General features: G+C 43.0%; 3 protein-coding genes across 3 annotated transcripts in view; all 3 read left to right on the top strand.

Annotated features, from left to right (window-relative positions):
• The window catches only part of LOC306745575 (protocadherin alpha-C2-like), a gene marked incomplete at its 5' end in the record, with an annotated part of 179,663 nt that overhangs the window by 86,720 nt on the left and 78,842 nt on the right, over positions 1 to 14,101 (top strand). The gene's annotated exons all lie outside the window — the stretch shown is intronic.
• On the top strand, positions 970 to 9,918 carry LOC306745675 (uncharacterized protein; the record flags this gene model as incomplete). Its single annotated transcript, XM_079228508.1, has 4 exons — positions 970 to 3,349; positions 5,035 to 5,171; positions 5,658 to 6,421; positions 7,530 to 9,918. 4 exons carry the CDS (start codon positions 970 to 972, stop codon positions 9,916 to 9,918), a joined length of 5,670 nt encoding a protein of 1,889 aa, XP_079084634.1.
• Positions 10,925 to 13,315, top strand: LOC306745674 (protocadherin alpha-8-like; the record flags this gene model as incomplete). The annotated part of the gene is made up of 1 exon (XM_079228507.1): positions 10,925 to 13,315. One exon carries the CDS (start codon positions 10,925 to 10,927, stop codon positions 13,313 to 13,315), a length of 2,391 nt encoding a protein of 796 aa, XP_079084633.1.

Genomic DNA, 14,101 nt, shown 5'->3' with positions numbered 1-14,101 from the left:
CACAGGAGGCTTTTTTTATATATATAATAAAATGTGATGAAATAAAATAAAAAAAGAGAATACATCCACAGATACATACATACACAAAGTAAAAGTACTTGTTACAGGGGTGTTAAGTGTGCGAACAATGTTGTTTTTCTCTTAACCATAATTTAAGACCTTTATTAAAAACCTTAAAAGTGCGTTGTACTTTCAGTTCTGTTGGGAGACAGTTCCATTGCTCTGCTCCTCGAACAGAGAAGGCTGACTGACCAAATATGTGTTGTAAATAATCATTGTGCTATTCAGAAATTGCCAACAGAGCAGGATGCCCAAATAATAATATGCAATAATGCAAATGACTAATTAAATAAATGGGAACAGGATTTGGGGAGAGAAGTGGAAGGAGGTAGAACAAGCTGCAGTGTGTGTGTGTGTGTGTGTGTGTGTGTGTGTGTGTGTGTGTGTGTGTGTGTGTGTGTGTGTGTGTGTGTGTGTGTGTGTCTCTCTCTCTCTTTCTCTCTTTTGGGATGCTAGACCATGTTTTAATATAAGACAGGCAGAGCATGCTTTATGTACTACATTATCTGATGTGTTGTCCATGGTGCTGAAATGTAATTTCGATCGCTCTTATTTGAGATGGGGTATTTAGCAGCTCTTACAATGATATCGATATGGTATGTTGTGACGTATTGGCTGCATAAATGGCTGCAACATTGGGCCTTCATCGTCACTGATCTCTGCATGTTGTCTATTTCACCACGTGGCGCCGCTGTTGATCCATCCGAGACAGCGCTACTCTCTGAAAGAAGTAGGCCACTCCCGTTTCCAGGCGATTGGGCCATTTCTTCAGTCTTTGTTATAGAGGGAGGACGGTGGAACAAACACAGAATTTCCCAATCAAATTCAAAGCTCACCTCGGTTGATATCTTCCATCCTGGCTGCACTATCCTGACTTGAAGTCTTACTCATGCTATATTGGACGGAAATATGTCTTTGCCACGTACATGGAGATATTTGGGGATATATCTCGGGCTCTTTCTACTGGAATTGCACTGGGAAACGGTGTCTGGGCAGCTCTCCTATTCCGTCTCAGAGGAGGTAAACCCGGGGACTCCTATTGGAAACATCGCAAAGGACCTAAACTTAAATTCACAGGACTTGGAATCACGTATGTTTCAAATTGTTACCGGATCAAAGAGAACATTCTTCGAGGTAAATCTAAAGACGGGTGTTTTATACGTCAGTGAGAGAATAGACAGAGAGGAGCTTTGCGCAGAGGAAATTAAATGCTCAGTAAGTGTGGAAGCCGTCATAAATAACCCTTTAAAGCTTTACCGTATTGACGTAGACGTTTTAGACGTAAATGACAATGCCCCATTGTTTACGACCAAATTGCAAAATCTGTACATCGCAGAGAGTACGTTACCAGGGGTGAAATTTGCATTATCTGAAGCAAGTGATGTAGACGTGGGGAGAAACGGAGTCAGTACGTACAAACTAAGCCAGAATGCACATTTCTCTTTGGCTGTGCACAAAGCAGGTGACAGTGTGTCTGCTGAGTTAGTGTTGCAGAAAGCCTTAGACCGAGAGAAGCAGCCTGTGATCACCATGAAACTGATCGCTCTAGATGGAGGGAGTCCTCCGAAATCAGGCACCTCGCAGCTCATTATTAATGTTTTAGACATTAACGATAACATTCCAATATTCAGCGAAATGTTGTATAAAACAAAAGTCACAGAGAACACGCCGTTGGGCACAACAGTAATCGCCGTGAACGCCACCGATGCAGACGAGGGCCTGAACAGTGAGATTGTGTATTCACTGCGGAGCAAAGATCAAGATCACGTGCTTGATATCTTTGAAATTGAAAGTCAAACGGGAGTCATCAAGGTAAAAGGAAACATAGACTTTGAAGACAAAAAGGCTTTTGAGATACGTGTAGAGGCCAGTGATAAAGGGCAGCCTCCGATGTCTGCTCATTGTAAAGTGCTGGTAGAAGTGGTGGACGTAAATGACAACGCTCCCGAGATCACCGTGACGTCACTCCAAACCACAGTGAAAGAGGACGCTCATGCAGGCACCGTGGTGGCGCTCGTGTCAGTCGTCGATAAGGATGGTGGGAAGAACGGTGATGTGAACATTCAAATAAAAAACGGGGTTCCACTCAAACTCGAAACAAACTACAAAAATTATTATTCTTTGTTAGTTGACGGACCACTGGACAGAGAGAGTGTCTCTAACTACAACGTCACCATAGTGGCCACTGATAGAGGAACCCCGTCACTCTCTAGCACGAGTGTACTTTCGATACACATTGCTGATGTAAATGATAATCCACCTCTGTTCCCAGAATCCCTGATTAATGTATATCTGAAGGAGAACAGCCCAGTGGGAGAAATTATTAAAACAGTAACTGCCACTGATGCTGACGTAGACCGGAACAGCCAGGTGAGTTATTCGTTTTTACAAAGTAGTGACCCATCACCTACAATGGTGAATATAAACTCAGAGACAGGAGACATAGTCAGCCTGCAGTCTTTTAACTACGAGGAGTTAAACACATTTCAGTTTAAAGTCCAGGCCACAGACTCTGGTGTTCCTCCGCAAAGCAGCAACGTGACTGTGAACGTTTTAGTCCTGGATGAGAACGACAACAGTCCCTCGATCCTCGCGCCCTATTCTGAGCACGGCTCCGTTAACAGTGAGAGCATCCCCTATTCTGCTGAAGCGGGATACTTTGTGGCAAAGATCAGGGCTGTAGACGCAGACTCTGGATACAATGCGCTGCTTTCCTATCACCTCTCTGAGCCCAAAGGAAACAATCTCTTCCGGATCGGAACCAGCACCGGAGAGATCAGGACTAAGAGGAGGATGAGTGACAATGACCTGAAAGCTCACCCCTTGGTGGTGCTGGTTTCTGATAACGGAGAACCCTCCCTGTCCGCTACTGTGTCTATTGACGTGGTGGTGGTTGAAAGCACAGCTGACATCCAGACTCAGTTCAGACATGTGCCCACAAAGGAGGACAGCTTCTCTGACTTAAACCTGTATCTGCTGATCGCCATTGTGTCGGTGTCGGTGATCTTTCTGCTGAGCCTCATCAGTTTAATAGCTGTCAAATGCCACAGGACAGACGGCAGCTTCAGCAGGTACAGCGCTCCAATGATCACCACCCACCCTGACGGGAGCTGGTCTTACTCCAAATCTACTCAGCAGTATGACGTGTGTTTCAGCTCAGACACGCTGAAGAGTGACGTAGTGGTTTTCCCCGCACAGTTTCCAGGAGATGGTGAGCTGATCAGTATTAACGGAGGAGACACTTATACCAGAACACAGACGTTACCTAATAAAGACAAGGTAAGACAATGTTTTATTTGGATGTGCTACTTTTCTCCCCAGAGCTACGGCTGGGTGGATGCCCGTGTTCCTTGTGTTAATACTTAGGAAATTACTTTGTGATAACTTTCTACATTGTGTTTGAAAACTTGCTTTATTATGTGTATTGTATTCATACATTGGCTAACCCTAAAGAAATATTGAAGTCAACATACAGTAAGCCTCTCATTCTTCCGAGAGCACTGCAGTATGTGTCTTTCGTTGTCCATGGTGCTGAAATAGGGACCACAGCTTGTTGCTTGCAAGAAACAAACGGTGGTACGTGTCAGTACCTGACAACTATCGATATGTATTAATATGTGAAGATTTCAGTATATTTTAATAATTTGTCCCTCTGAAGAACTTTTTGTACATTGCAAATCTGTGAATGAGTACATCATGTCATTTTACTTTATGTTGTACTTATTGTAGCGGTATATTGACTTGAGCGTTCAGTAGAATGGCATGTGTTGTATCTGCTTTATGAGTGAATGTAGTTAATAAAACGACCACAAGGTGACATTGTAGACCGTCAGATTTAGATGTTCGTGTTGCTTCAGGCTCCTCCCAGATTCAGCAGATGATTTCGTTTCTCTGGGCTTTGTTACAAAGAGACGCAGCGCAAGAATGGACTGCGTGGCCATCATTGTGTCGGCTGCCCCTCAAACAGCGAGGAAACTGGATTGTGGATCCTAGCTTTCATCCTGAACTATTAGACGGGATTGTGGACATTGGAATACACATGCACGTTCACGTTGGATCATAATATGTCGACGCGGATGTTACGGAGCCCTTTTGGGATTTATATACTCGTTGTTCTTTTGGATTGCTGCTGGGAAGCGGCGTCTGGGCAGCTCTCTTACTCTGTATCAGAAGAGGTAAACCCGGGGACTTCTGTGGGGAATCTCGCTAAAGATCTAAACCTGAATGTCCACGACTTGGAGGCACGTATGTTTCAGATTGTGAGCGGAACGAAAAGAAAATATTTCGATGTAAATCTGAAAACTGGTGTCCTTTATGTCAACGAAAGAATCGACCGCGAGGAGCTTTGTGCTAAAGCTACACAATGCTCGGTGAACGTAGAGGCAGTGATCAACAATCCACTGAAGCTTTACCGTTTAGAGGTAAATATAGTCGATATAAATGATAATGCGCCATATTTCCCTGAGAAGTTGCAGTCTCTTAACATTGCTGAAAGTACCGTGCCAGGGGGGACATTTGGATTTATAGGGGCATCGGACCTTGATGTTGGCAAGAATAGAGTTAATACGTACAAACTAAGTCCAAATGATTATTTTTCTTTGGACGTTCACAAAGGAGGAGAGAGTGTGTCTGCGCAGCTTGTGCTCCAGAAAGCTTTAGACCGAGAAAAAGAGCGTACTGTGAGATTAACAGTGACTGCTGTGGACGGTGGAAATCCACCTAAATCAGCAACCTCTCTTATCATTATAAATGTTTTAGACATTAACGACAACACTCCGGTTTTCAGCAGTTCGTTATACAAGGCACGGATTCCGGAGAATTTAGCAGTCGGCAACACTGTAATCGTTCTTAATGCAACAGACGCAGATGAGGGATTAAATGCAGAAATAGAATATTCATTTAGAAGTAAAGGACAAGATCATATTTTACATGTATTTCAAATTGACTCGAAAACGGGTGCAATTTTAATCAAAGGGAAGATCGACTATGAGGAACACCCCGCGTTTGAGATTCATGCACAGGCCAGTGACAAAGGCCAACCTCCGATGTCTTCCGACTGTAAGGTGCTGGTTGAGGTGGTGGACCTAAATGACAACGCTCCTGAGATCACGGTGACGTCACTACTAAACGCAGTTAAGGAGGACGCAGAAGTAGGCACTGCTATAGCCCTTGTCTCCGTGTTGGACAGGGATGGAGGGCAAAACGGGGCAGTAAAAGCTGTCATTCTAAACGAGAGCCCCTTTAAATTGGACACAAATTATAAAAATTATTATTCATTAGTCGTTGGTGGTCCGCTTGACAGAGAAACTATGGCCGAGTACAATGTCGTCATCGTAGCAAATGATGAAGGGACTCCACCTCTCTCCAGCACCAGCATCGTGACAGTTCATGTTTCTGATGTCAATGACAACCCTCCTCGCTTCTCAGAGTCAATGGTTAATATCTATGTTAAAGAGAACAGTCCAGTAGGTGCAGTTATTAAAACAGTGACTGCAATTGACGCCGATATCAGTCAAAATGGTCAGGTGACCTATTCTTTCTTAAAAAGTAATACAAACTCGTTGCCTCTCTCAACAATGGTGAATATCAACTCAGAGACAGGAGACGTAGTCAGTCTGCAGTCTTTTAACTACGAGGAGTTAACAAGCTTTCAGTTTAAAGTCCAGGCCACAGACTCTGGTGTTCCTCCGCTCAGCAGCAACGTGACTGTGAACGTTTTAGTCCTGGATGAGAACGACAACAGTCCCTCGATCCTCGCGCCCTATTCTGAGCACGGCTCCGTTAACAGTGAGAGCATCCCCTATTCTGCTGAAGCGGGATACTTTGTGGCAAAGATCAGGGCTGTAGACGCAGACTCTGGATACAATGCGCTGCTTTCCTATCACCTCTCTGAGCCCAAAGGAAACAACCTCTTCCGGATCGGAACCAGTACCGGAGAGATCAGGACTAAGAGGAGGATGAGTGACAATGACCTGAAAGCTCACCCCTTGGTGGTGCTGGTTTCTGATAACGGAGAACCCTCCCTGTCCGCTACTGTGTCTATTGACGTGGTGGTGGTTGAAAGCACAGCTGACATCCAGACTCAGTTCAGACATGTGCCCACAAAGGAGGACAGCTTCTCTGACTTAAACCTGTATCTGCTGATCGCCATCGTGTCGGTGTCGGTGATCTTTCTGCTGAGCCTCATCAGTTTAATAGCTGTCAAATGCCACAGGACAGACGGCAGCTTCAGCAGGTACAGCGCCCCAATGATCACCACCCACCCTGACGGGAGCTGGTCTTACTCCAAGTCTACTCAGCAGTATGACGTGTGTTTCAGCTCAGACACGCTGAAGAGTGACGTAGTGGTTTTCCCCGCACAGTTTCCTCCTGTAGATGGTGAACTGATCAGTATTAATGGAGGAGATACTTATACCAGAACACAGACTTTACCCAACCAAGACAAGGTAAGACAAGTATGAAAAGGCTATTTGTAATAATGTATTCCTGAGGCTGAAAGCATGCCCTCTCCGTGTTTTGTTTTTCTTCATTATAAACTGAAATTACTTTGTGAGAAATACCTACAATGTATTTAACAAATAATAATTAGCTTTCAATGCGTGTTGTAATGTTCCGTGCTACAGTACTGGCCATATTTTAAGTGCATACGCCTTTCACATTATACAGAAAGTGCGTTTTGCTGTCCGTGGTTCTGAAATAAGCACTCTGGGATGCAGAGTGGGGTCTGGAGAGTGGATTGCGGAATGTATATCTAATGTAAAAAGAGAAGTGTCATTTCCTCCCACATATATTTTGATTTTACGAAATTATTCGTATTTATTCTTTACAGATGTAAAAAAAAAGTTTCCTAATATCCAGGGGAGATATTACAATTGCTTACTTCATCACTTTAATTCCCTGTCCTTTTGTTCCTATTATAAACTATCTAAATGCTGCAATTTTAAATTGTAATCAACATCTTCAGTTGTCTATATCTTCAGTGTGTTGTAATACTTTGCTCCAAATTATATGTATATGGATAAACAGATAAAAAGTCCGAAAGTGAGAATAGGAAAATAAGAGTATATTTTGTCGAGCTGTATAATTGATATAATTTGACATAGTTACAACTATATTTGCTTTGACGAAATAGCTCCGTTTAAACAGTTGGTTAGTCATTACATTGCTAAAAAGGTTGAATGTAGTTGTTATACATCACCACATAGGGCCACTGTAGACCATGACATCTGAACGGTATTTCAGGAGGCTTATGACTCCTCCCAGAAACAGGATGATGACGTTCCGCTGGGCTTTGTTACAAAGAGACGCAGGGCGAGAGAGAAAAGGGTGAAAAGCATTTCCCAGCTGCCTCGTAAAAAAAAGCGAGAAACTGGAATGTGTTCCTCACTTTCATGATGATTTTTTGACGGGATTGCTTAACCTGGGATTTTTGTCTTTTTCGGGTTGGATTTAATTATGCATCGCTTAAGCAAAACAAACTGTTTTCGGATATCTCTTGTGGTCGTGCTGCTGAATTATTGCTGGGAAGCGGCTTCTGGACAGCTCTCGTATTCCGTATCGGAGGAGGTAAACCCGGGGACTTCTGTTGGAAATATCGCTAAGGATCTAAATCTCAACGTGCAGGATTTAGAGTCTCGCATGTTCCAGATTGTTGTTGGTTCAAAGAGAAAATATTTTGATGTAAATGTTAAAACTGGTGTTCTTTATGTCAATGAAAGAATAGACCGAGAAGAGCTTTGTGCGAAGGCGACAACATGTACAGTCAATGTCGAGGCCGTGATCAATGACCCACTGAAGCTTTACCGGTTAGAAATAACGATAACTGATACGAATGACAATGCGCCCGTTTTCTCTGAGCAATTGCAGTCAATTAACATAGCAGAGAATACGTTACCTGGAGTGAAATTTGGATTAATAGAGGCATCGGACTTGGATGTTGGAAAGAACGGCGTAAATACATACAAGCTTAGTAGTAATGATTATTTTTCTTTAGAAATTCACAAAGGGGGAGACGGCGTGTCTGCCGAGTTAGTACTGAAGAAATCCTTAGACCGAGAGCACGGCTCGGTAATAAAACTCACACTAACTGCGCTGGATGGAGGAAATCCAAGCCGATCGGGAACCTCACAAATCATCATCACTGTTTTGGATAATAACGACAACCATCCTGTTTTCAGTAAATCTTTATACAAAGTTAAAATGTTTGAGAACTTGCCACCAGGGTCTACTGTGATTATTCTTAATGCAACAGACGCAGATGAGGGATTAAATGCAGAAATAGAATATTCATTCAGAAGCAAAGGACAGGATCATATTTTACATGTATTTCAAATTGACTCGAAAACGGGTGCAATTTTAATCAAAGGGAAGATCGACTATGAGGAACACCCCGCGTTTGAGATTCATGCACAGGCCAGTGACAAAGGCCAACCTCCCATGTCTGCTCACTGTAAGGTGCTGGTAGAGGTGGTGGACCTAAATGACAACGCTCCTGAGATCACGGTGACGTCACTACTAAACGCAGTTAAGGAGGACGCAGAAGTAGGCACTGCTATAGCCCTTGTCTCCGTGTTGGACAGGGATGGAGGGCAAAACGGAGCAGTAAAAGCTGTCATTCTAAACGAGAGCCCCTTTAAATTGGACATAAATTATAAAAATTATTATTCATTAGTCGTTGGTGGTCCGCTTGACAGAGAAACTATGGCCGAGTACAATGTCGTCATCGTAGCAAATGATGAAGGGACTCCACCTCTCTCCAGCACCAGCATCGTGACAGTTCATGTTTCTGATGTCAATGACAACCCTCCTCGCTTCTCAGAGTCAATGGTTAATATCTATGTTAAAGAGAACAGTCCAGTAGGTGTAGTTATTAAAACAGTGACTGCAATTGACGCCGATATCAGTCAAAATGGTCAGGTGACCTATTCTTTCTTAAAAAGTAATACAAACTCGTTGCCTCTCTCAACAATGGTGAATATCAACTCAGAGACAGGAGACATAGTCAGTCTGCAGTCTTTTAACTACGAGGAGTTAACAAGCTTTCAGTTTAAAGTTCAGGCCACAGACTCTGGTGTTCCTCCGCTCAGCAGCAACGTGACTGTGAACGTTTTAGTCCTGGATGAGAACGACAACAGTCCCACGATCCTCGCGCCCTATTCTGAGCACGGCTCCGTTAACAGTGAGAGCATCCCCTATTCTGCTGAAGCGGGATACTTTGTGGCAAAGATCAGGGCTGTAGACGCAGACTCTGGATACAATGCGTTGCTTTCCTATCACCTCTCTGAGCCCAAAGGAAACAACCTCTTCCGGATCGGAACCAGTACCGGAGAGATAAGGACTAAGAGGAGGATGAGTGACAATGACCTGAAAGCTCACCCCTTGGTGGTGCTGGTTTCTGATAACGGAGAACCTTCCCTGTCCGCTACGGTGTCTATTGACGTGGTGGTGGTTGAAAGCACAGCTGACATCCAGACTCAGTTCAGACATGTGCCCACAAAGGAGGACAGCTTCTCTGACTTAAACCTGTATCTGCTGATCGCCATCGTGTCGGTGTCGGTGATCTTTCTGCTGAGCCTCATCAGTTTAATAGCTGTCAAATGCCACAGGACAGACGGCAGCTTCAGCAGGTACAGCGCCCCAATGATCACCACCCACCCTGACGGGAGCTGGTCTTACTCCAAGTCTACTCAGCAGTATGACGTGTGTTTCAGCTCAGACACGCTGAAGAGTGACGTAGTGGTTTTCCCCGCTCAGTTTCCTCCTGTGGATGGTGAACTGATCAGTATTAACGGAGGAGATACTTATACCAGAACACAGACTTTACCCAACCAAGACAAGGTAAGATATAAAATATATTAAGGACTCTTTGTTGCACATTTCCTATCGGCAGAAATATAATTCGTTACGCTAAAATGCAGTTTTATGTCGGCCTAAAATAAAGAGCACTGGACTAGCGGTCAAAAACCCCTCATGGCATTTACGCGTCCTCTCCATTATACTATGACGTAATAAAAAATATAAGTAAACAAAGTTATTGAGTTCGTAGAGGCACATTACGTGTAGCATATGGCAAGAAATAAAATGCATCAACACTCGCTGTACTTTATCTATGTGTTACGACGTTCTGTGTCGTTACGACATTGTAACATTTTATTTAACTGTCTTCAAAAAGGATTTGTGCTCTGCAGCGATCATGGCATTTACACGGATTGTCTGGGTGTATCGCTATCCGTGGTGCTGAACTAAACTGTTGAAACATTCCCAGGACATGATGCAAAACCAAACGTTGTTGACGATTGTTTTAGACACATACATTTTACAACAGTTAAACGTTAAGTCACTTATTTCATAATGTATCTTTAAGATATGTTTAATTCATCTTTGCAGTCAGAATGCGCTTCAGTTTTGTCAGCGTTTTTGTATAAAGGGTTTCAGTTATTTTTATAAGATGCTGTATTCCAAATAGTATCATCGTTTTGTTGTGAATTTCAGTAATCACGGTGCTGATTTGACCCTTTGGTTTCAGCAATTGTTTCATGTTAAAGGAACATTTGAATGTATAATTGTTTCGAATGTCATGTTTTTATAAAGCATGCAGTCATGGTAAATGTCCACATGGAGACACTGTAGACCAGCACATTTGTGCGGTGTCTTTGGCGGCTTTGGGCTCCTCCCAGATTCAGAGGACGATGCATCGCTGGGCTTTGTTACAAAGAGAGGTCGGACGACAAAGAGCGGCTGTCTGGGTTGGTCATGGAAATGTCGACATTTCGGATTATCATGCATCATCTTTGATCTTGATCTCTTGGTAGTTGTAGAATATTTCCCATATTTTACTTCATGCTCCTTCACGACGAATGGAATTATGCATTTGCCGAGCAGAACGAGCTCTGCGTGGATTTATCTCTTGTTCCTGCTGCTGGATTGTTACTGGGAAACGGTATGTGGGCAGCTCTCTTACTCCGTCTCAGAGGAGGTAAATCTGGGGACTGTTGTCGGGAATATCGCCAAAGATTTGAACATTAATGTTCAGGACTTGGAGTCCCGCATGTTTCAGATCGTTGCTGGATCAAAGAGGAAATATCTCGAGGTAAATCTAAAGACTGGTGTCCTGTATGTTAATGAGAGAATAGATCGAGAGGAACTCTGCGGTAATGAACCCACATGCTCCCTCAGTGTAGAAGCTGTTATTAATAATCCTTTAAAACTGTACCGGATTGAAATGATCATTTTAGATGTAAATGATAATTCCCCGTCTTTTCGAAGTACGTCACAGGTGATTAACATTACTGAGAGTACAGCAGCCGGTGCTAAATTTCCGTTGCAACGAGCTCACGATGCAGACGTCGGTAAAAATACAGTAAATACCTACAAGCTGAGCCAAAATGAACACTTTTCTCTTGTAACACACAAAGGAGGGAGTGTAACTGTCGAGTTATTGCTTCAGAAAGTTTTAGACAGAGAGACACAGCCTGTGATTAGACTCACACTGACGGCCATTGATGGAGGAACTCCTGCTAAATCAGGCAGTATGGTAATTGTAGTTAATGTCTTAGACAGCAATGATAATCCTCCTGTATTCAGTCAAACACTGTATAAAGCCAGAGTGTATGAGAATGTAAAGATAGGCACGTCAATAATAACAATGAATGCTACCGATTTAGATTTAGGTCAAAACGGACAAATATCATATTCATTTCTTGAAATAGACCAGGGGAAACAAACTGATCATTTTGCTGTAGATGAAAAAACTGGAACAGTAACAAATAAAAAGAATATCGACTTTGAAGAGCATAATGCTTTTGAGATCAGAGTACAAGCTAGTGACGGAGCTTCCTCGCCGATGACCTCGCATGCTAAATTATTGATTGAAGTGATAGACGTCAATGACAATGCTCCTGAAATTTCAGTGACATCATTGTTGGACACTGTGAGAGAGGATGCGTCCATTGGCACCGCTATTGCACTGGTTTCAGTATTTGATAAAGACGGAGGTAAAAACGGGATGGTGAACTGTGAAATTTACAATAATGTTCCTTTTAAATTAGAGTCAAATTATAAGAATTACTATTCGTTGGTTGTGGACGGACCTCTTGACAGGGAGAGCAGATCTCAATACAGTATTAGCATCACTGCGTCTGATGAGGGCAGCCCACGTCTCTCTAGCACGAGCGTTATCAATGTTCATGTATCAGATGTAAATGATAATAGACCTCTATTTACAGACAACATGATCAATGTCTATGTGAAAGAAAACAGTCCAATAGGAGCCGTTTTAAAAACAGTTTCAGCAATTGATGCTGACATCGATCAAAATGGTCATGTTACCTATTCATTTTTAAAAAGTAACAGTAACTCATTGCCTCTCTCGACAATGGTGAATATCAATTCAGAGACTGGAGACATAGTCAGTCTGCAGTCTTTTAACTACGAGGAGTTAAACACCTTTCAGTTTAAAGTCCAGGCCACAGACTCTGGTGTTCCTCCGCTCAGCAGCAACGTGACTGTGAACGTTTTAGTCCTGGACGAGAACGACAACAGTCCCACGATCCTCGCGCCCTATTCTGAGCACGGCTCCGTTAACAGTGAGAGCATCCCCTATTCTGCTGAAGCGGGATACTTTGTGGCAAAGATCAGGGCTGTAGACGCAGACTCTGGATACAATGCGCTGCTTTCCTATCACCTCTCTGAGCCCAAAGGAAACAACCTCTTCCGGATCGGAACCAGCACCGGAGAGATCAGGACTAAGAGGAGGATGAGTGACAATGACCTGAAAGCTCACCCCTTGGTGGTGCTGGTTTCTGATAACGGAGAACCCTCCCTGTCCGCTACTGTGTCTATTGACGTGGTGGTGGTTGAAAGCATAGCTGACATCCAGACTCAGTTCAGACATGTGCCCACAAAGGAGGACAGCTTCTCTGACTTAAACCTGTATCTGCTGATCGCCATCGTGTCGGTGTCGGTGATCTTTCTGCTGAGCCTCATCAGTTTAATAGCTGTCAAATGCCACAGGACAGACGGCAGCTTCAGCAGGTACAGCGCCCCAATGATCACCACCCACCCTGACGGGAGCTGGTCTTACTCCAAGTCTACTCAGCAGTATGACGTGTGTTTCAGCTCAGACACGCTGAAGAGTGACGTAGTGGTTTTCCCCGCACAGTTTCCTCCTGTAGATGGTGAACTGATCAGTATTAACGGAGGAGATACTTATACCAGAACTCAGACTTTACCCAATCAAGACAAGGTAAGATATTGAATACATTAAGGACTCTTTGTTGCACATTTTCTATCGGCAGAGTGAAACTTCGTTTTGATAAAATGCTGTTGTATGTCTGCCTACTATAAAGAGCACTGGACTAGCGGTCAAAAAACCCTTTTCATTTACGCTTCCTCTCCATTATACTATGACTTAAGTAATACAAAATATAAGTAAACAAAGTTATTGAGTTTGTAGAGGCACATTACGTGTAACATATGGCAAGAAATAAAATGCATCAACACTCGCTGTACTTTATCTATGTGTTACGACGTTCTGTGTAGTTACGACATTGTAACATTTTGTTTAACTGTCTTCAAAAAGGATTTGTGCTCTGCAGCGATCATGGCATTTACACGGATTGTCTGGGTGTATCGCTATCCGTGGTGCTGAACTAAACTGTTGAAACATTCCCAGGACATGATGCAAAACCAAACGTTGTTGACGATTGTTTTAGACACATACATTTTACAACAGTTAAACGTTAAGTCACATATTTCATAATGTATCTTTAAGATATGTTTAATTCATCTTTGCAATCAGAATGCGCTTCAGTTTTGTCAGCGTTTTTGTATAAAGGGTTTCAGTTATTTTTAAAAGATGCTGTATTCCAAATAGTATCATCGTTTTGTTGTGAATTTCAGTAATCACGGTGCTGATTTGACCCTTTGGTTTCAGCAATTGTTTCATGTTAAAGGAACATTTGAATGTATAATTGTTTCGAATGTAATTTTTTGATTATGCATGGAGTCATGGTAAATGTCCACATGGAGACACTGTAGACCA

Source organism: Taurulus bubalis (genome assembly GCF_910589615.1).
Source record: "Taurulus bubalis genome assembly, chromosome: 13".
Taxonomy (NCBI): domain Eukaryota; kingdom Metazoa; phylum Chordata; class Actinopteri; order Perciformes; family Cottidae; genus Taurulus; species Taurulus bubalis.
Note: the sequence above shows the minus strand (reverse complement) of the source record. Positions and strands in the feature narration are given on the sequence as shown.